Source organism: Eurosta solidaginis, chromosome 2, assembly GCF_040869045.1.
Source record: "Eurosta solidaginis isolate ZX-2024a chromosome 2, ASM4086904v1, whole genome shotgun sequence".
Classification (NCBI taxonomy): Eukaryota; Metazoa; Arthropoda; class Insecta; order Diptera; family Tephritidae; genus Eurosta; species Eurosta solidaginis.
The window spans coordinates 224,020,194-224,043,126 of record NC_090320.1 but is presented as its reverse complement, the minus strand read 5'-3'; the positions used below and the strand labels follow the sequence as shown (position 1 = coordinate 224,043,126).

The following is a 22,933-nucleotide window of genomic DNA, read 5'->3' as shown; positions in this document are numbered from 1 at the left end:
CGGTTGTGTATAGTTAACATGAACGACACCTAACGTGAACGACAATCAGGATATTGATAGTGAAAGATCATCCATCACCATGCATGTATTTACCCTTTACGCCGTCATATAACCATCGTATTCAAACACAGCAAGTCAATGGTAGCGTTGGACAAAATTTTCCGGGGATTCTCCAACAAAATTGTCAACCTCACGTTCGAGCGGTGAATCCCGTTTCATTAACAGACGAGACTTTGATCCCAAACTCCTTATGGAACTTGGGGGTGGGGTAGGGAGGGGTGGCCTGAAGGTTTAATGTGGCCATATAAATCTTTCTTTGATAAGTCGTTTAATGGTTTTAACTTTAAAATTTTATTTTTGTTTAAACTAAAAATATAATTAAAATTTTACCATTTTTCAACACTATAATACTATATACATGTTCTTATTGTTCTTTCAATAATAGTTCCACATCAAACACCAACAATGCACACCATTCAACAGATAACATCGGGTGCTGCAGCTGCAAGTGCTGTACAATTGCCGCCAGGTCTTGTGCCGTTGGTCACTTCAACGATTACGTCGCACAACAACCAGAAACCACAGCAGCAGCAACAACAGGCACACCAACAACATCAGCAGCAAGTGCAACAACAGCAGCAGCAACAACAACAGCAACAACACCAACAGCAGCAACAACAACAGCAGCAGCAACAACAACAGTTGCAACAACAGCAACTACTACAATTATCAATACAACATCAACAACAACAGCAACAACAAGAGCAACATCGCCAACATCAGCAACAACAACAACAACAGCAGGCGCATCATCAACAAACACAGGCACAAGCACAACAACAAACGCATGCGCCACAACCTCAACCGCAGCCACAGCCGCAGCAGCCGCCATCAGTGCCCATCGCCCTAATACAAAGTGATCCTAGCGTTCTTGCAAGAGCGGCAATGCAATTACAACATTTACCAGCTAATGTTGAACAACATCCGGTGGTTTACTAACAGCAGCCTAATTTCACACATTGGTGAGACGCGTTAACGGCAGCGTTCAACAACAGCAATAATAATAACAACAATGTTGGTGAAGAAATCTGTAATGCCGACAATGGAACGGTGCTGACTTAAATACGTTAAACGACCAAGTTTGCTGCTGCATTTGTGATTGCGTTTGGTGCTTTACTAATTCAGCTATTACTGGAAAAGGTCGATATGAACTATGATTTGAACTTTGTGGTACATAAAGCAAACGAGAGACATAAAGGATGAGGGCAAAATAAGTTTAAAATTTGTTTGCAAGTATTTATAAGTTGTTTTTTTTTGTTGTTGTCTTGTAGTGCTGCATTACTGCACATATAACACACATAAATATGATTGTCAATAGCGTCAAATTAATTCTTATTAAACACAAATAACATATATTAATGTACGTATTTACACATTAGTTAGTCATAAATCATATACAACTGAAGATTCGAAATAATGAATTTGCTATTGACAACTCTTTCACATTTTAAATTCGGCAATCTGTTGCTGCTTAATTTAACAAAGTAGTGAGTACGTGATTAATATAATTTTGTTTTTTCAAATTAATTTTAACACTTGAGTTCTCTACATTGCTAAGCTTACATATATATTTACAGTTTTATAGATATTTCGGTTTCTTTCTATATACATACAAATATATAAAAAATATCGAATGATAGATTTGTGCAATAATGAAAAAAAGAGTTGTTCAAAGTACTACTTCTAAAGTAGCAGCACTTTAACAAAATGTAACCAGTGTATTATCATTTTCATTAGCGTACATTAGCAGCTCAGCAGTATGCTTAGGGTAAAAGTGATTGAAATCGTGCGATTCCTAAGTGTGGCTTGAATTAGGTTTATGAATACAATTTGTCAAGCTAAGTGATCTAATCTCTTTATTCGCGTATTTATATATTCAGTTAGCTAAGAAACAAAAAAACAAAACAAATATTTCGTGTTTAATTAATTGAATTGTTTATTATTAAAAGCGCACATGAGCAGCTTTGCATTAAAATGACGCTTTGGTTGAAGAGTATACTTTTTATCAATATCTATTTATTGTTGAAACGGCACATATGCACTCTTACCATATACGATTTTACAGGCGATGGAATTTTGCGTATACTTTGAAATTGGCATGTTTCTTAGCCGTTTTTTGTGTCTGCTGAACAATTTGAAAATGTGGGAACGATTCAATTATAATTAAAAAATTTTAAAACTTTGAGATATTTAAGTATGAGTTCTCTTTGCTATCACCTATAGCAGTTTCGCCTAGATTATGGTTATAATTACAATCATAAAGCTGGATATACATATTTTTTTTGCAATCGTTAGTTTCGGGGCATACATTTCCGTAGTTTTTAAAGCTTTATGAAGCTATTTCAAAATAAGTAATTTAAGTGGAGGACTTTGTGCAAGCGATATTAACAATAACGCGAAAATAATTGTTGTGCGTTAGAAAAGTTTACAGATATTACTTCCAAAAATTCGAAAATCGAAAAATTTTATCGCAAAAAAAATCATGTTAAATAGACTTACTTCGATACGGGTGCATTCCTAGGAAAATAGTATAATCTATTAAAATTTATTTTTTTCGCTATAAAATTTTAGCTTCCAAAATTTTTTGATTTTCGAATTATTGGATGTAATAACTATACATTTTTTACAAGGTTAAAATGATAACTCATGAGCAAATGTAAATCGAAATTACTTCAAAAATATTATTATTAAATATTATTATTAAAGTTTAACCATTTCGAAATACATTTTTTTTGTTTTTTGCGAGCGCGATATTGAAAATAATGCAGAAGTAACTGTTATGGTTAAAAAAAAAGTTAATAAATAGTGCCACCAAACGAGTCGAATTACGAAATATTTACGGAGTTCCAATAGTTTACAACCATTTTTTTTTAGAGACACACCCTAGTCGAAGTATAGTGATGTACTTGGGCAATTTACTGGCTATAAATAGTTTTAGCAATCTATAGTTCCCTGGAATATTTTTGCGGTGTTTTTTAAAGCTCTGTCGAATTTGAGCTTATACGAGCACTAAAGAAAAAGTAAGTAATATAAAAACATATAATTTAAGTGGTGGATTTCTTGAACATTAGCAATAATGCGGAAATAATTTTTATGCGTTAAAAAAATTTGATAGTTACTACTTCCAAAAAATTCGAATTTCGAAGTTTTCGAAGTTAAAATTGTATCGCGAAAATAGATAAAAATTAATAGATTATAACTATTTATTTTAGGAACACGGTCCAATCGAAGTATTGTGATGCATTTGAGCAATTAGCCTCATATTTAATTTCACAAATATGTATGTATATAATTCGAAAATTGGAGAAGTTTGTAATAGCGTTACTATTATCAAGAGCGATAAAGAAATTTAAATACAAACTCATGTACAAATGAAAATTAGATTTTTTTTTTGAAAGTATTCAAAGTTCGAAAATTTTTCGAAATTGAATTTTATTGCGAAAATATACTACACAATGTTGTATTGTCGAAAAACATTCAGTTATCTATAACTGATTATGCTCAATTTAACTCGTATGTATGAAATTGTATCATATCAAATTATAGGTTTGACGTTTATCTCTGCTTATTATGGAGTTTCGTATTATGTAGTTCCAAAGTTGGCACGACACGGAATACATTCAAAATGTTGCTTGCGCAATTTTATTTCAAAATATGCATTAACATGCTTTTTAATCAATCACTTTTGCCCTTATGTATAGAATATAGTTTATTTCCCCATATTGTTGGTTTTCCCAAATTTATCCTTATTATTGTAATATTTTATGAGTTCAAGATCAGCTTAGCTTGTTATTTCTGTGACATTTTTTTTTTAACCTTTGGTACATATAAACATTTAAAAGTTAGTAGAACCATAAGTGGACCGCTGTATTATTTGCATTTCAGAAATAAATAAAAATCAAGTATGTCGAGATCTTATGAGAACATAAAAATGAACTTTAATAAGGTCTGACTATATATTTGACGAAAGATTTTGTTGTTTTTATAAATGGCTGCTGAGATGATGATGAAATGGAAAATAATATATAGTAATTTACATGTGTAGTCGTTATGGCTTTAAGCATAGAATATGAAAAAAAAAAAAAAATAAGCGTAAAATAAAATTACTAAAAATAAACAATTGAAATGCGGTATTACTATTATTGATGAATACGAAAAAAAACTAACAAAACTTTAATCTTAAGTCAATAATAAAAATCGCTAAAAATGCGTAATACAATATACTACATACATACGTTTACATATACAAATATTTAGCAAACATTAAAGAATGAGTTAGCGAGATAGCATCATACATAAAATTCCAAATTAAGTCATTCACACATGCATACACACAAACACTTAGTAAGTATATATAAACATATTTAGTATACTAAGTCAGCAGCAATAATAACAAACATAAATATTATACATACATATATAAAGTCTAAAATGCAAACGCCTATGCAAAAATGTTTAAATGCGACAATTTAGTGAACATGAAATGAAATAAAACAAGGAAATCATTGTATTACTTAATTTATATACATGCATATACATACCTATAAATATACATAGTACATAGATATATATTGTATTATTGGCGTTGTTAGTTATCAGAATAACCAAGCAAGAAAATATCACACGGCTATATAACGACATGATACATACGTACATACATATAAATTTACCCCCTTACTCATAAAACTTATATAAATGGTTTATACAAATTCCCAATAATAGGAGCTTTATAAACCAATGTTAATTTTTATAAATAAGGGGCTTACTTTACAAAAAGGGATTACATTATTATTTGTGCAGCTTACATAAATTAATAGTGTCTTAGTTGGCGTATAAAATATGTAGTATAAAACTAGCAAAAAAAAACACTTGTTTGCGATTTGTGTAAAATTTTTTTGTGTATAATTATGAACTTGTTTGCTTCACTAAAAATTATAAATTGTAGTGCTGCCTACAGCTAAGAAGCTAAGAAACAATTTTTTTTTGTACAATAACAACAATATATAACAAATTAATATGACAGTTTCTTATCATACGGACACACTTACAGTGTTGTGCAATAAAATGGCACCACGAGATGCTGACAAGCGCAGTTTATAATTTATTTAAAGTCAATTTTTCATAAATTCGAACATTATATAAAGAGCAATTTAGAAAATTTTCATATTTTTTAAAACAATACACAACGAACACTGGAAGATTAGATAACAATATTGGTCTATTTCAAACAATTTTACCTATCTTCAAAATTTGTGTACAGTGCTTGAAACTTTAAATAAATGCTTTTCCCATAATACTAACGTGTTTTTATATGAAATCAAGCAAAAACTTAATGCCATAAAAAATGTAAACCCTAAATCTCGTTAGTTCACCGCGCTGTAAATTGCGCAACACTGTATGTTGTATGGTAATAAAATAGCACACAAAGTTATTCGCAAATGTTATCCCTTATATACTTTTTATTTTATTTCCAATCGATTGAGAAAACTATGTAAACCAATTTCGAAAGCGTATTCAAGAAATTGAAAATTCAAGAAAAAAACTTGATAATGTTGGAAAAATCAATCTCGAAGCCATTTTCGAAAAGGTATACAATTTCAAGTTTTTTTTTATTTTTTGGCAGTTTTTAAGTATACTCTGTATGGCTTGATAAAAATTTGTACATTTATATAAAAACTTCTTAAATTTTCGAAAATGGTTTCGTATTTAATGCCCCTATTACCGTTTTACTCAACTCTGGTTGGGTTGAAATTTCGCAATTTGGTATTACAGATTACACTCAACCTGTCAAAAAAAATTTCGGTTGGGTTGTATAGTCTAACAACTTTTTGTCACTTCGTTTTCTGACGTCGCGTCAAGTTCGGTTTTCCGAACTGTTCTGTATCGTAAAAATATGCAAATTGTGCAAAAAATAACAATTGCTATCGGGCAAAATCAAATTTAACACTAAATGCAACAAACGGAACATGTAACGGGAATTGATAACCTGGCGTGGGCCACATAATACCAAATCGAATTACGAATCAGTTACATTGAAAAAATGGCGTGGTGCCAATAAAAAACCTAACCTTAATTTTATACATACATACATAAACTAACGGAATATCTGGCGTGACGCCATAAAAATCAAACACAATTCGCTTTAAATACATATATAATTGAAAGACACTTGGCAACAGGCCACTGAAAATTAACATTCATATACATATATACTAATGAAAATAAAATTCTCGAAAATAAACGGGACAATTTAACGGCGTTCAAAAAGAACAAATAACGGGATTGGAAATACCCTTATTATATACTAATATAAATGAAAAATAATTAACCTAATTGGACAAAAACCAACAATTGAATGGATAATTGATACCAAAAATCAAATTAAAATAAATAAGACAAATTGAATATAACATGGCGTGGTGCCAAGTAAAAACCGAATAAATACCAGATCGCAAGCTGCTACACATGGTTCTGGCCAGTTGGTATTACCATTGTGTACTAGTGGAGCCAAAATTACATACATACTTTGGAAAGTTAATCCAGAAATTAATCATCTTATGCATTGGACAATAACCTGGCAATCAAATCACAAAAAAAAAAAAAAAAACAACTTTTTGTAGCATTACCGTTTACAACCTTGTGTTGGTGTAGTTGTCAAAGACGTCAAAATCTTACAACTGATTACTAGCAGTTGTCTCATACAATTTTGCAGTTGTTTTGAAAAAATATAACGTTTACAAGACGGTTCACCACCTAATTTTTAACAAAAATTTTCAAAGTTGGTATCAAAAGACACGTTTCGGCCTCCGATTTAAGAATCCGAAAACAAAAAATAAAAATTTAATTTCTGTCATATCATTTCGGTTCAAATTTTCATGTGGTTGTATTTTGCCAGATTTTTTGTACACACTAATGCAGAAAGGCGTTGGACTCACCCAGGGTTATTTTTACAAATCGCGGCCAAAGGCCTCCAACGCAGAAAGATGGTCTGTGCAAAAAAACTGTGGATCGGGCCTCATATTTTGGAGCCTCTCGGGTCATTTTGTGAGTTTTTGTAAATATTTTACGACAGAAATAAAATTTTTAATTTCGAAACGCGTCTTTTGATACCCCCTTTCATAAGAGTTAGATGGTGCACGGGCTCATAAAACGTTACAAAAAAACAAAAAATTTATAGCCGGTAGTTAAACCTTTTTTAATCAAACAATAATCAACAATTTTGTACACATTTATAGAAAAAAGAACGTTTAAACAAAGGATTACATTGAATAACTTTTTGACTTTATGGAGCGACATTCCGAAGTTGGACGAGGCTGGCGGCAGTTCGGCTGCAGCCAATAAAGGTGAAATTATGCGAACGTGAGTCCCATTGATACTAATCACTACTCCTGGGAATCCTATTTTAGAGTAAAATACAATTCTTGCTGTTTGGGTTTTAATCCACTTCGCACAAATATGCTCCTCAATAATATCTAAAACCAGTCCAACACCAAAATAATTTCCACAGCAGTTTTGATAGCTGCCATATCAGCAAGGAATCAGATTGTGGCGCATAATTTTTAAATAGGGGTATAGCCTTCCCTCGAAACCGTTTGCGGAAATGGTCCTTAATTTTGTTTAGTAATGAGCAAAATGCTTCCTTTGAAATCTGCAAAATAACTTCATTTGAAGCTCATCATTTGTCACTTCAACATTTTCTTACTTGGTGCTTGGTAGTTCCAAGGGATTGGAATGATCACGCGAATGTTTTCCCTATTCGCGACATCTCAATCGCCAACATTTTCGCTATTATAAAATAGATTTCATATCATATAATATCTTGTAATAACAAAATCACTTTTGCAAATGCTTAAATTTTCGCCACAAATTGATCAGCTGTTCATTTATCTGTCAAATCATCACTTTCTGAAGTTGGCAACTCAATTCAACTTCAACTGAAATAAGTTGTAATTCGTAATACCAAACAGGAGTTGAGTTGTCTTAAAGTTGAGTTGTTTTAATTACAACCCAACTAAGTTGAGTTGTAAACGGAAATAGGGGTATAAATAGCTTCTTGTTTACAATTCATTCACGTAATTTTAAATGAACGGAAAAAAGAGATAGCAGATAAAATTTGCAAATTATATTTACTGCTATTTTTTTACTATTTATCTTAATTTATGGACAACATATGCACTGCAAACAATAATATGTACCAACAAGAAATAATAATAATTCAAAACTAAACATTAACATGAACTATTTACGCTTTAATTTACAATTGATCAATACGCATAAATTAATGGTACGATAATGTTAGTTAATAGTAATAAGCACTCGTGTAATGGGTTAATAATGGCACGCATGCACACATAGTTACGAGGGGTGGTCTATAATGGGATATTTCAGATTTAAAAAAATTTGGAATTAACCTTTTCGACTTTGGATGATTGTTCGCAAGGCATTTTTCCTGTAATGCTCTGTCAACAATTTGATAATTTCTTAGTTGGTTTGTTTTTTTCAAATCGCGGAAACTCGCATAATAAAAACGGCTGGTCTAAATTTGGAATTTAGAAGCTATGGAAAAGTTTCATCGTAATAAAAGTTAAATTCTTTTACAGCTAGAAAAATTACCTTTTCGGTAAGAGTATATGTACACCTGCGTGCAAAAAAATTGCATTGAATGCAAAATTTATTTAATTTTATCAAACTATTTATGATTTGTAAGTTTTATAAGTTATTCGTATATATCTCAGTCTTTCATTACTAATTTAAACCCAAATTTATGTACTCCATAAAGGTAGTTTTGCAAATTCGAAAAAATTCACGGGTTGTACATTTTTTCAAATAGCCAACAACGCTCATGGCGCTTAACTCCCCAAAATTCGTCTAAAACCGTTAGCAGCTGCACAAGGTCCCTTCAAGCTGCAGCTAACTTCGCAACCATCATATATATTATTTCTAATTGCTGTTTTTATGTACGGGTCCCATTTTCGCTCTTATTTGGAATCCAAATCCATAAACAAAGTTTTGGTTGTAAAGATGCGAGATTCGGGCTATTAGCGAGCTTTGAGCAATTTTGGTAGTAGTGCTTTTGTTTAGCTATATTTTATTAAAATAATTTGTTAAAAATTAACGATTGTGAGCGCACAAAGAAATCTATTTGTACTATGGCACTATTGTGAATATTTGCACTGCATTACCGGCAGTTGCTACCATACGCCAGCTGTAAGTTTTAATTGATTGATAGAATAGCTTATTTCTGTTGATATTTGATAAGAGACTTCTATTGGTCTCCCAAGATGCTCACGGGTCCGGCTCGTAACTCTTATACGGTGATCTGGTCACAGTATCATCAAAGGCAACAAAAACATCCACTTCAGTCAAATTCGTTGTACGCACCAAATGGTTCGAACGGACTACCGACTAGCCATACTTAAACAGCAACAATTGGCGTTCCGTGCCATGTATCCGCGCGGCAAAGCAACCAGCCAACCATTAAGAATTTTTTATAAACCAACCATAACTTTTTTTTTAAGTAAAATTGTTTTCATATCGTTTGAACAAAAAAATTTCACCATTGAACATCAATAAATTATATGAGAAATGTTTTGAAAAAAAAGTTCATCCGAGCCGAAATGAGCCTATTCGAAAATTTTTCTATTTCGCATGGAATATCCCAAACACTAATAGCAAACTGAAACACCAGCATAATTTTTGTGTGCAAAGCAAAAATACAAGCAAATACTTATATACATACATATATTCTAATAAATATAACAGTAACATGTAATTCTAGCAAACAAGAAAGAAGTTTAGTTTTAGTTGATAAATATATATATATATATATACATTCAAAAACATATGATAAATATATACATACATTAGACTCACTAAATATGTTACTAATAACAAGCAGCATTGTTCTTAATGATTATTGCCACTTTTAACAACTAAAAATGAAAATATTATACAACTGTGCAAAGATGAAATTAAAAAAATTATAAAATAAAAATGAAATATACCAATGTTTATTAAGTACTATGAAGAAGAAAATAAAAACTTAAGTTGCGCACCGAGCATTTTAAGAAGTTTATATGTCTATATACATACATACATATATAGAAAGGAATTAATGTATTATTTTCGAATTCGAGCATGTAAATAGCAAAATGCAATTCGCAAACCTTCAAGCCCATGGCTGCGAATCCATTTTTCATGTTTTAATTTTTATGATTTCACCATATTTCGAAGTTATCCTCTAGAAACTAGGCATACGCTTTCGATGTTACAAATCTGGACAATTTTAATTTATTATTTTTTTTTTAATGATTGTATTAAAGAAAAAAGGGAAAAATGATTAGCTTGCATTTCTCCTTTTCAAGTTCGTAGACTTTTAAATAAATTTGTATGAAATATAAGGCTTTAAATAATTTTCGAATATCTGCTTTCGGCTCCTTTTTTATAAACATGCAAAAAAAAAAGTGGGTGTGTTAGGCCACCGATTTCGTTCTTTTCACAATATATAGGTATAATAACACTATGCGACAAAATCAACTTTTTTTCTGAGTATTGGACCAAACCCACTTTTTGTAGAGATTGAGGCTTAAGTAGACAAAGTATTATCTCCGTTTTTCGAAGTTAGATAGATATCGGCTTTCGAAATTCCACATTTCGAAATTTTTTTTTTTTGTTAACGCATTCAGCAAATTAAAAAAGTAAAAATGTGGTCGCGGTCCACCTTTTTCTTTCATTTGAATGACTGAATTCTTTTTTTTTTTTTTTTGAAAAATTACAGTAGGAGCAATGCCAGTGGAGAGTATGTGCAGACATGAAAGTAGTAGCCACTATGATGGGACTATCTGACTTTTCACCTCATATAACAGCTGTTATACTAAATTAAAAAAAAAATAATAATTCAGCCCTTCACATAACGGAAAAGAGCGGACCACGACCACCTTTTTACTTTTTTAATTTGCTGAACGCATTAACAAAAAAAAAAAATTAAATTCCGAAATGTAAAATTTCGAACTTCGAAAGCCGATATCTATTTTTTGGAGGCTAACTTCGAAAAACGGAGGTAGTACTTTGTCTCCTAAGCCTCAACCTCTACAAAAAAGTAGGTTTGGTCCAATACCCAGCCGGCTGTTGCACAGTGTAATTAGGACAACCTCCATGCCAAGTTTCAATATGTTATCTTCAACAGCTTTTGATTTACGGCTTAAAAACTTTAAAATGTTAGTCATAAAGTCAACCAACATATCCAGTTTCAGCACCTTTTCTAGCTTTGGTAATGAGTTACCGCATTTTTCCCATTTACCGAATTCGATATAATTTTTTTGTAAAAGTGGGTGTGGTCGCAAACCAATTTCGTTAATATTCATTAAGTGTATTTATAATGGTAAGGACATCCTCCCTGCCCAATTTCAACATGATATATGCAACGGCTTAGGTTATATGCCTTAGAAGTAAAGAAAAAAATGTAGGGGGTGCCACGCCTACTTTCCACAATTTTTGCAAATTTCTCTCTCCTATCATAAGGTCAATCTGAAGTATCAAGTTTCATCAATTAATCGCTCTTTGTTTTCGATATCGAAAAGGTGGGAGTGGTTATCGTGCGATTTTGCGCATTCGTGTATACCAAATTTCGTAAAGATATGTCAATTACTCAAGTTATCCAGTAAATGGACGGACGAACGAATGATTGTTATATATGGCATTCTATATCTCGATTCCTTTATGCCATTATGTATTACCGTTAACCTATCAAAGTTATAATAGTCTTCTGTAAAAGCACACGTTGGGTTTAAAAACCTCTAAAACCTGTAGTGTTTAATTAAATTTTTTTAATTTATTTTGTTTATGTATTTTTTCGTAAATTTTGGCTTTTTTTAACCATGCATTGTATAGTTTTGAATGAAGGTTTTATTTTTTGTAAAAAATTAAACGTTATATAAAGAGAAAATTGTTCAAACTAGTCAATTGGGGATGTATAAAAAAATTAAATAATAATTTGTTTTTTTGATTTCAGAACTTTTAATAAAATTTAAAATTTTTGTTTCAACAAATTTTTGTAAGAATATCTGGGATCTGACAAAAAAATGATTTGTAATTACATATATATTATATTGCACAAAACTGTAAATGTGTATATATGTATGTATGTATGCAAAAATGTATGCTTCCAATTGCTTGTCAAACGTGTCCTTTTAAAGTTTGTATATACATCAGACGTCGGCAAATAGTGAAATAATTGTTCGCACTCAATTCACACATATTCTTATTCTCTTTAGTAGTGGTTGAGTATTTGGCGCAGTAACATCGATTGTGTGCGTCGCTCGCAATGTTGACGAATGTTGTCCATATCAAATATATTATTTCTAATTGCTGTTTTTATGTACGGGACCCGCTCTTCTTTGGAATCAAAATCTATAAATAAAGTTTTGGTTGTAAATATGGAGATTCGGGCTATTAGCAAGCTTTGGGCAATGTCGTAGTGCCTTTGTTTAGCTATATTTGATTGAAATAATTTGTTAAAAATAAACGATTGTGAGCACACAAAGAAATTTATTTGTATTAAAGGCACTATTGTGAATATTTGTACTGCATTGCCGGCAATTGCTACCATACGCTAGATGGCAGCGCAAGCTGTAAGTTTTAATTGATTGATAGAACAGCTGATTTCTGTTGATATTTGATAAGAGACTTTTATATTGGTTGCGCAAGATGCGCACGGGTCCGGCTCGTGTATATGTATTAGGAATACATATCTTGTAAACAAAAATCTGTATTAGGGGTTTTAATTCTGCAAAAAATGTATCTTGGGATAAACCATTATTTTACTGAGTACAATTGGCAAAATTGAAAAAAAATAATAATAAACGGTTTTGTCTTTTTTTCTGCTAAAAGCCCGAACACATAAGAATAGCCTAATAGACGATCCCCATACAAACACATGCAGTCAACTGCAGCATCGTGCGCTGACAGATGAGTTGACTGCATGTGTTTGTATGGGGATCGTCAAATAGGTTATTCTTATGTGTTCGGGCCATAAGAAGCGAATGAATAACGCAAAACGATGCATCAAATTATGTGCGCGATCATTGCGCTCTCACTAACACATCTGAATTTTCATTTTGTCGACCTCTGATATACATACATACAAACATACGTATTTGTGGCAAACTAGGTATACAAATCATGCCAATAATTTGTTAAAGAACAGTTATGCAAAATTTTTTATCACAGTTAAGTTTATTATAAATAAACTATACAAACAATGATTGTTTATTAGAGATGAAAAATATTTCCACAAACAACAAAAGCAAACGAGATATAACAAAAAACAAAAACAATATCACTTATGAAAATATAAATCTAAGCAAGAGATGAGAATCTAAGCAAATGAGAAAAACATATTGGTAATTTAAACTTTAAAAAAGTTGAATAGGAACCAATTAAAAAACACAATTAATACACATACATATATATTTAACAAAAAAGATAAACGATTTACACACATATGTATTAAAAAAAAATAAATAAACTAGAGCAAAAATTAAAGAAAAAAATATACATTAAAAAACATATCCTTAAACAGCACAATTTAGTTTTTCAAATGTGTGCAAAACAACTAACGTTTAAATGTTATTAAACATTAATTATTATTAGAATCCATTTAGTAATTGAAAACAATTATGCACAGTTTTAGTTATAACTTTTAAATGAGAAACAAACAAAAAACACAGTCCCACAACTTACAAGATGTCCTTAAAAGTTTGTTGCAATCACAACCGGATTAATAACAATTGCTATAAACATAAACATTACTATATATACATGCATACATACAAACATATTTTAATACATTGCAATTATATATATTTCATTTGCTTTGAAAATAATAAGAAAGTTGCGTTTTATTTGTTTTTGGTTTGGAATGTGTCCTTAGTTGTTCTACATAATTTCACTCCAATTTTAGCTCGTTTCAATATTAAGGCTGTGTGCGAGTTTGCCTAAATTTCTACCTAAGGCCGTGTGCGAGTTGACCTATATTGCTACCTAAATACACAAAAAATCTAAATCACTGCAAACTATCGGCAAGGCAGTGCAATTTAGCAAATTTGGAATTTTTTTGAGCATATTTTTCAACCTAAATTGAAATGTCAAATTAGTTATTTGAGGCATTGTGGTATTGTTTATATAAACAACAGGCATGATTGTATTGTTTGTCAAATGAACTCGCACAGTTTTTCCTAAATTGTTGCAGTGCTGGAAAGTTCCAGTGGAATATTAGTTTAGATACCTAAAATTTAGGTCAACTCGCACCCAGCCTAAATAGGGAAAAAACTTAAATCACTGGAAAATGACGGCAAGGCAGTGCGACAGAAAAATTTAGAATTTGTATGAACATACTTTTCAACCTAAATTCAAATGTCAAATTTCATAAACAAAAGTTGATTTTTCAATATTGTATATGCAAACAAATGGCTCTTGTCCATTCAATTTAAGTAAAGCATAGATCATAGAGCGATGATCCCTGTTGCGATCCGATCTATTGTACATGATGGTGAGCTCAATTTTGTTCAAGCTGATGTTGGCGACACAAGAATGGGATCCTTCTCAAATATGGACCGCAATCTGAACATATTTGGCAGCCAAGTGCACTAATTGGCCTAAAGAAGTTATTGGAGGCGTACCGACATCAGATTATTGAATTCGAGATTGTGGAAAAGGTCATTGTGCACGTACTCCACTATGCCCGAAAAAAAACTTTATAAAACGGAGCCACTGCATTTTATTGAACTGCTATCTTGAGATAGGTACTTACCGCGGACCCTAATTGACCTCTCCTCTTTTTAAGCGTCAAAACGCATCAAAAGTACCAAATTTCCCGTATTGTTATTATTTTCTTAGCAGAAATAAACAATTTAGATTTTCAAATCAACTCGCACAGTTTTGACAGATTTTTCCTAAATTATTGCAGCGCTGGAAAGCTCCAGTGGAATATTAGTTTAGGTACCTAAAATTTAGGCGAACTCGCACCCAGCCTAAGTATTGGTGATAAATCTAACAAAAGAGGTTATAGTTATTATCTTTCATTTAACGTAACTATTTTCTTACGCCTATACCTCGATTCGAAAAATGATTCTTTCACTGTGCAACACCCATATTTTTAAGAAATTCATCCATAACCAAAATTGGAATCGCACCGTTTTTAGCCTCCAATAATATATATTCAGCCCAATTCTAAATATTCCCTCGGAATTTTGTTCTCGCGGATTTTTTTATTCCCGCGGAAAAATTCCTCCAATTCTGTTTTGTCGATTGGAATTTCGTTACGCATTTGTTATTTTGTTTAAAAAATGGACAAGTTTAATTATTGTTGCGAATTTGTTTAAAAATAAGAAAAAAATAAAAACAATGTACATTATTGCATTTCATGTGGGATTCACTGAATGGAGTAATGAATTGGTTCCACAGCAACATCAACAGAGGAGTATAGTAAGAAGAAGTCGGCGGGATAACACAAATCCGCCGGAGTTGCCTGCTTCCATTCAGCAAAGCAATTTTCTGGCGGCCAAGTCGAGTTGAATTCATCATATGCCAAAAAAAATATTTTTTTTTAAATCAAAGTCGAAAAAAGTCACAAAAATGAAATTTCGTAGGGTTTTATTTGTCATACATTATGGGGGCCTAAATAGGGTTCTGACCAGTCTCCTATTACACTCATAACCACCTCATAATTTACTTCTTATATGACTCTTTTGGAGTCCTTAATGTGCATTATATAGTGGACTAGAATCTGACCGCTCAGAGCACATTATTGACTCTAGGCAATGAAAAATTGAAATCATATCCGCAAGCATTATTGGAAAGCAGAGTCATTGGGAGGAAACCCTTAAAGGTGGAGCATATCGGCAGCCATAATTGAAGACATACATATGTACCAAGGCTTGACACACGAAACAGGGTATAGCGCGGAGGAAGTTTTGTGGTTACAATCAAAAAAGTCCAAAACACTTACAAACATTGTTTAATTAAAGATATGATTAGCCGGAGCGTCCATACCAATTTACAAATGGAACAGTAAGAAACGTTTTGATTATATTTAAATTCAATTTGAAAGAAAGTTTAACGAAAATAAAACATTAAAATCAAAGTTGCCTTGCTTGTTGAACAATCTTAGCATAAGTAAGGCTCACACTTTTCATCATATCGGAGTCTTAAAAGACTTATATATGATAACTAGAAGACCCGGCAGACGTTGTCCTGCCCTAAATTTGGCCTATCTGCATACATTTTAATAAGCTATTTTCGTCTGACTCTGCCCTCCCCCCCTCTTCACTTTTTCCTAATCCTTTTATTCACTCCTCCCTCCGATTTTTTCGCTTCATCTATCTCCATCTTCGTCTCATTCTGTTTCTCAATCTCCTTCTCTCTTTTCTCTTCTCTCAATTCCTTCTCATTCTTCTGGATCTCGTATTGCCTGTCCCAGAGGGTGGTATGTATTTTTTTCTAGTCCCAGTCCCAGTCCTAGTCCTAATCCCAGTCCCAGTCCGTCTCTGGATAATATATTACTCTGTACCAAAGCACTCATCAACAGCTTTCATTTGATATCCATATTGTATAAACCCTGTCTAGGCATTCACTGGCCCACGTTTTGGCCTATATCTTGAGACCCTGTACCTGTAGTAACCACCGCGTCAGGTTTACGCAACTTGTGTGAAAGTTTGAACAAAATCGACCGACGCATCTCTTCAAACACCGGCGACCAACTAACACACATTTTAGCCTTTCTTTTTATATATCGCACACTAACTACAAAAGAGTCACAACTTAAAATTTTTCAAAATCGGTTTTTTCCATAAACCAATTCACAGTACACATCTCTTAAGCCGGAGTCATTGGTGCCGTATCTCGTATCGCTGTATCCGTATCCCTAACGTAATCAGCTGTTTATCGTTACGACGGTAAACCAAAACCCAGTTGGTTGGCTACGATACGGTTACGACCTTAGCGGCACCAATAATCGATTGCATTGATTCTCATAAGGTTGGTCGAATCAGCTGTTAAAAGGTTACCGATACGGTTACCGATAAAGCACCAATGTCTCCAGCTTTAACTGCCCCTTAAATTTCGTTGTCATTATTTTCTTCTTTAACTGGAAAATTACCGTTATGCCAGTTTTGGTGTTGATTGCATCGCTTGCGCTCTATCAACTAAAGAGTACTATTTTTAGTTGTGTCAATCTGCTTAAAAACAAGTGAACAGTTTTTTTTTTTGTATTAATTAAAATTGTGTCTTTTTATACGCAAAGAGTGAGTAAAGTTGCTTGCATTATTGTGAAATGTGCCTTTTTTGATGAAATAATTGTGAATGTACGAGTAGTAATTTTTCTTAGAAATAGTCATAAATCAAAATTGCTATATATTTTGTCCGTAAACAAATAATTACAACAAAATTTCGTCAATTCATTTTATAATGAAGGTATCCTTCTTTGTAAAACTGGATTTCAGTATAACATTACAGACGTTTTCACATAAACCGTTTTTCTTCTCTCCTGAATATTTACATTTTTTCAAGTTCTTTTGTAGTTAGTGTGCGATATATAGATTTTTATTCTTCACACCTCACTATAATATTAAAACGAAATGCAGATTTTCGTTGCTTTTGAAATTCGGCTTAAAAATTGCACATGGAACAACTAAAGACTCCAGTATTAAAAAAAAATGTCATAGTACCTCTAAATCGCGGCCCCCCTCAGAAATAATTAGGAACGCTCCAAAAATGATTGAGGGGATAATATTCGATTCGAGTTTATAAAACCAATCTGCAAGACAAGGTTATTTTTTTTTTTACTATACGAAAGTTTAAAATATTGTAATGAATTTAGGGAAACTCCGTTATTTTACACCTTCTGCAAACGTCCGAATCGCTAGATTGTCGAATAAATAGCTCCAATATTCAGTAAATGGTCTTTATTAGATTAATTTGGGAGGAGTACAATTATACTTCACTTCACAACTGAAAGCGTGTTTAAATCAAACTGATTACTGACTACTCAGCTTGTGCTGCTTTTATACTCTCTTTTGCCTTATCCGCATATTTCTCCAAATGTCTAGATGTTTCTTCTAGAATCTCCCACTTGGTTACCAGCTATATGCGTGTGTATTTGTAGTTTATAGCCTCTCGCATAGCCATATGTGTGTATATGTGAGTACTACTTCGGCTAATGATTACATCTGTGTGTGAGTTATCTCTTTGTTGCCTTGTATGTATGTGGGTAAATGATGATTAATGTGTTTATGTAGCTTGCTTTAATGTTTTTGTTGTCGTGCATTTATTTAGTGACGTGAAAATTCGCCACAATATAAAAAACTCGAAGTAGCTTTCATTCCGATCACTGACCGATGACTACTTTTGGCGAAGACAAAAAGCTGTAATAACAACAAGCCATGTTGTTACAGTTTCAAAGGTGTCTGCCGATCTTAATCCACGCTGTCCCGGTTTTGCCACAGAAAATTAACTGGCTTCTAGCAGCCGCAGAGTGCCCTTTGATCCCTCACAAACATCATCAAATTTAGTTGCTCTTTCGTATCGTTATCTTTGCATTATGGTCATTCACTGATGCTGCAAAAAAGATCTTGTTAATAAACATTTTCTATACTGAGAGAGGTAGTCAAATTATACTTACATTGGGCTTGCCTGAGGCATAATTTAATCCAGAAAGACCAGTATTTTATCATCAACAAATAGTTTATCCAGTCAGCGCCTATAATTGCCTTTCTAGCATTTGGAACATTTTATGTTTGTCGGGTGTTAGCCGTAGCTCAATCTTTATTAGACATAAAATAACATACAATTTACAGGTCATAATTACATAAAAAACAAATAAATATATAAAGTCTTACCGCGTATTTAATTACCAGTTTTTGGATGTTCGGCAGACACAAGGAATATGTAACGTTATGTCCTTTGACACTTATTTATACATTAGCGATGTCACATACATATTTAAATGACCGGCACAATACAATAGTAGATACTTATACAAACACATTTCACAAGTGAACATTTTCGGAATTTAATCTACAATTAAGGGTTGCCAACATCCCTTTTTCTTTTAGTTGGATGGTAATCTGGAGTCCAAGCTGGAGTTTTCTTGCGTCTCGTTGATCTCCTTAACTCTTGAGAAACAGCAGGTGGTTCAGTAGTTGACTCTCGAGCATCTGTAGGTGTATCATTGCTAACTGCTGTTAATGATTCGTTAACAGGAATTTCTATATTCGGAGACTGTGTCTGTTCCTCGGCTGGATTACTTAGCGTTGACTCTTGCCCTGTGGCAATGTCACTTTCTTGAACTCTTGAATTGGTTGAATCGGAATTCGAAGTTGTTGGCTTAGGTGGAAGCTCAAAATAATCATATAAAATATCCAATGTGTTGTTTGGTGTTTTTACGAATCTTGGTCGAAGCTGGTTTGAATGAGATTTTACCGCACTAAATATGTCAGAGTTTTCGATTTTAACCTCGTAGTTAACTTTGCCTAGAACCTTTATGATTGTTTCGGGTGCCCAATAAGATTGGTTAAGTTTATATAACTTTGCGTAAACTAGATCTCCAACTCCATAATTTCTTTCTTTAGCTCCATGTCGCTTATTAAACTGTTGTTCCATGTGTTCGTTACGTGACTCATTGGATGACTTCGAAATTTTAAGCATGTCGAACTCTGTACGTAGTCTTCTCCCAACGAATAATTCAGCTGGCGATTTTCCTTGCGGTGCATTGCGATTGGGTGTGGTGCGATATGTTTGCAAAAACGTTTGTAACCTTTGGGTTGGCGTTCCCGCGTCCTCCAATTTCTTTAAAGCTCGCTTAAGTGTGTCCACAAACCGTTCCGCTTGACCGTTCGACTGCGGGTGATACGGCGCTGTGAATGTATGAGCGATACTATGACTTTTGCAAAAATCCGCAAACATTTTACTGGAAAATTGTGTACCATTATCGCTGACAATTAGCTCAGGATTTCCAAACTGTGATGTAAAATCTGAAATTCACTCTAAAATCTTTAATGATGTGATCGACTTAATTTGATATATTTGAGGCCATTTCGGGTATGCGTCGATTATCACCAAATAGTAAATTTGATTAACCGGACCTGCAATATCAATATGAATGCGTTGCATCGGATGCTCTGCATTACGCCATGAAGAAAGAGTTGTTTTTGGTAATGTTTTAGCAACAGTTGCACCTTTTTCACATGATTGAATATACTGCTTTATATCCTCATCTATACCCGGCCAGTATACATAACTTCGTGCTAGCGCTTTTGTGCGTTCAATTCCTTGATGACCTTTATGCAGTTGCTTTAGGATTCGATTGCGAAAACACTTGGGAATAACTAGACGATCTTTTAGCATGATGCAATGTTCAACCATACTCAGACTATCACGATGTGTATAGAAACTACGTAAATCGTTGCTGATTGTGTTCGGCCACTTACCAGTCTTCACGTGTTTTGTAACATATTGTAAAAATGCGTCTTGCATTGTCGCTTTTTGTACCATCTGAAAAGTAATTGGCAGAAATTCTATGGCATCAATTGTAATTTGCTTAATATCACGTTCAAGCTGGCAACTTGCTATGACTGTTTCTTCATTAGGTTTTGATGTGCTTCTAATAAGACGTGAAAGTACATCAGCTGCACCAAATTCATTGGTAGGTACGTATTCTAAAATAAAATCATATGACATCAACGTTAAGGCCCATCGCTGAAGGCGGTTTGCAGAGTGTGCAAAATCCCCTTCTTATTACCAAATATGGCAAGTAATGGCTTATGATCTGTATGTAAATAAAATTTTCTTCCATACAGGTACTTATGAAACTTTACCACTGCAAATACCAAAGCCAAGCCTTCTTTTTCAATTTGCGAATAATTCTTCTCAGCTTGTGTCAGAGCTCTTGCAGTATGCGCGATTGCTTTTTCGCTACCATCTGCGTACAAGTGACAAATATATGCACCTAGACCCACGTTAGAAGCGTCCGCTGCTACCTTGATTGGCAGTTTGGGATCGTAGTGTGTTAGTAAGAGATCTGATGAAAGAAGTTTTTTAAATTTATCGAAGTTATTCTGACATTGTGTGGACCAGTTCCACTTTGCATTCGTTTTTAGTAAATTATCCAAAGGGTTCCTAAGAACGCGCATCCCTCGGATAAACTTTCCGTAATAATTTATGGCACCTAAAAACGATCTTAATTCGCTGACATCTTTCGGTGGTGGAAGTTCCAAAATTTTGCTGATTTTATTCTTATCTGGCCTTACGCCTTTCTGATCGATGTGATATCCCAAATACGTACAAGATTGTTGAAAGAATTTACATTTATTGAAATTGACCGTAATGTTGTGGAGTTTAAAACGTTCAAAAAGTTTAATTACTGTGCTTATATTTTCTTCTTTAGTTTTAGTAGCTACAACAACATCATCTAAATAGGGAAATACTCCAGAGAGTCCCGAAAGTAATGATTCCATAACAAGCTGAAACGCTCCGGGTGCAGATTTAACTCCTGGTGCTAAACTATTGAATGTATATAACCCGCGATGTGTGTTGATTACGAGCAGTTTTTTTGTTTCCTCGTCTACTTCTATTTGCATATAAGCATTGTTTAAATCGACTATAGAAAAATATGAACAGCCGTTGAAATTAACAAAAATTTCGTCTGGTAGTGGCAATGGAAATGTGTGAGGCTCAAGCTGTGCGTTGAGGCCTGTAGAATAGTCACCACAGATACGAATATTACCTGAAGCTTTTTTGACTACCACGATTGGAGCTGACCATTCGGAGAAATTAACTGGAGTAATAATACCGTCATCTTCTAATCCTTTCAATTCCCTTTCGACTTGTTCCCTTGCTGCATAAGGTATTGGTCTTTCTGGGCGAAACACCGGCACCGCTTGAGGCTTAAGCTGTAAGTGAATTGTGTATGCCATACAGTGACCTATTTCATCTCTGAAAACAGTTGGAAACATCTGACGTAAATTCGGTTCGACTAATCGACTGCATGAAGTGTAATCAGTGATGGGAGTGTCCCAAATATCAAACAGAGAAATTATGTCTGTGCCTAACAAATTTAGGTTAGTAGAAACTGTGATGGTTGCTCGCTTGTTTTTTCCATTCACCACGACATTCGCATCAAATTCGCCAGCAATTGAAAGTGGATTTGCTGAAGCGTCGCGAATTGATTTTTTAACCGAACGTAATTGTTTTGTTTGGAAATAATGGTGATATCCGACCCGGTATCGTGTTGCAATTTAACTGTTGTGTTGTTAATTTGTATTGCCACGAAACGTCGATTTTTAGCACCATTACCACACATTGTAAATACGCTTTTTCGTACTCTTTTTCTTCGTACTAGCATTTTTCGTTTTACGTTCCGAAAAGCACGTGCAATACCCTTCTTTATGTCCGACTTTACCGCATTGAGTACATTTGTGGTTACTGAAATTAACCTCCGCATTGCCAACAAGTTCTACTTGGAGTTGGCTTGCTAGGTAATTTACTTTGTTTATGCTGAGCTTGTGAAACTGCTTGAACCTTGGATTGCTGTTCAGCTACGACCGCATCACTTTTCAAATTTCTAATACGCTGAATTTCCGCGACTAAATTATCTAGTGTTAGTGGTCTATCTACAGTTTCAGAGTCGAGCATGCTTAAAAGTCGAGCGCGAAGATCTTCATCACGTGTCGATTGAATACCCTGAACGAACATCAAGCATTTAAAATTATCAGCCGTGCAATTCTGTAGCGAGAAATTTTCACATAACCTATTTACTCGAGCTGCATACGTCACAATGTCTTCATTTTCTTCGCGCACATTTCGCATACATTTTACTCTC

At 33.4% G+C, this 22,933-nt stretch overlaps 1 protein-coding gene and 1 pseudogene across 4 annotated transcripts in view; both read left to right on the top strand.

Annotated features, from left to right (window-relative positions):
- The window catches only part of crol (crooked legs), a 138,787-nt gene extending 124,837 nt beyond the window's left edge, over positions 1-13,950 (top strand). For all 4 annotated transcript variants that reach the window (XM_067767125.1, XM_067767124.1, XM_067767126.1 and 1 more), the window contains one exon: positions 446-13,950. In XM_067767125.1, the coding sequence (XP_067623226.1) occupies positions 446-999 (554 nt within the window). In that variant the 3' untranslated portion in view covers positions 1,000-13,950. The remainder of the gene's footprint in view (positions 1-445) is intronic.
- Positions 1-22,933, top strand: part of LOC137240634 (tigger transposable element-derived protein 4-like) — a 141,673-nt pseudogene that overhangs the window by 85,736 nt on the left and 33,004 nt on the right.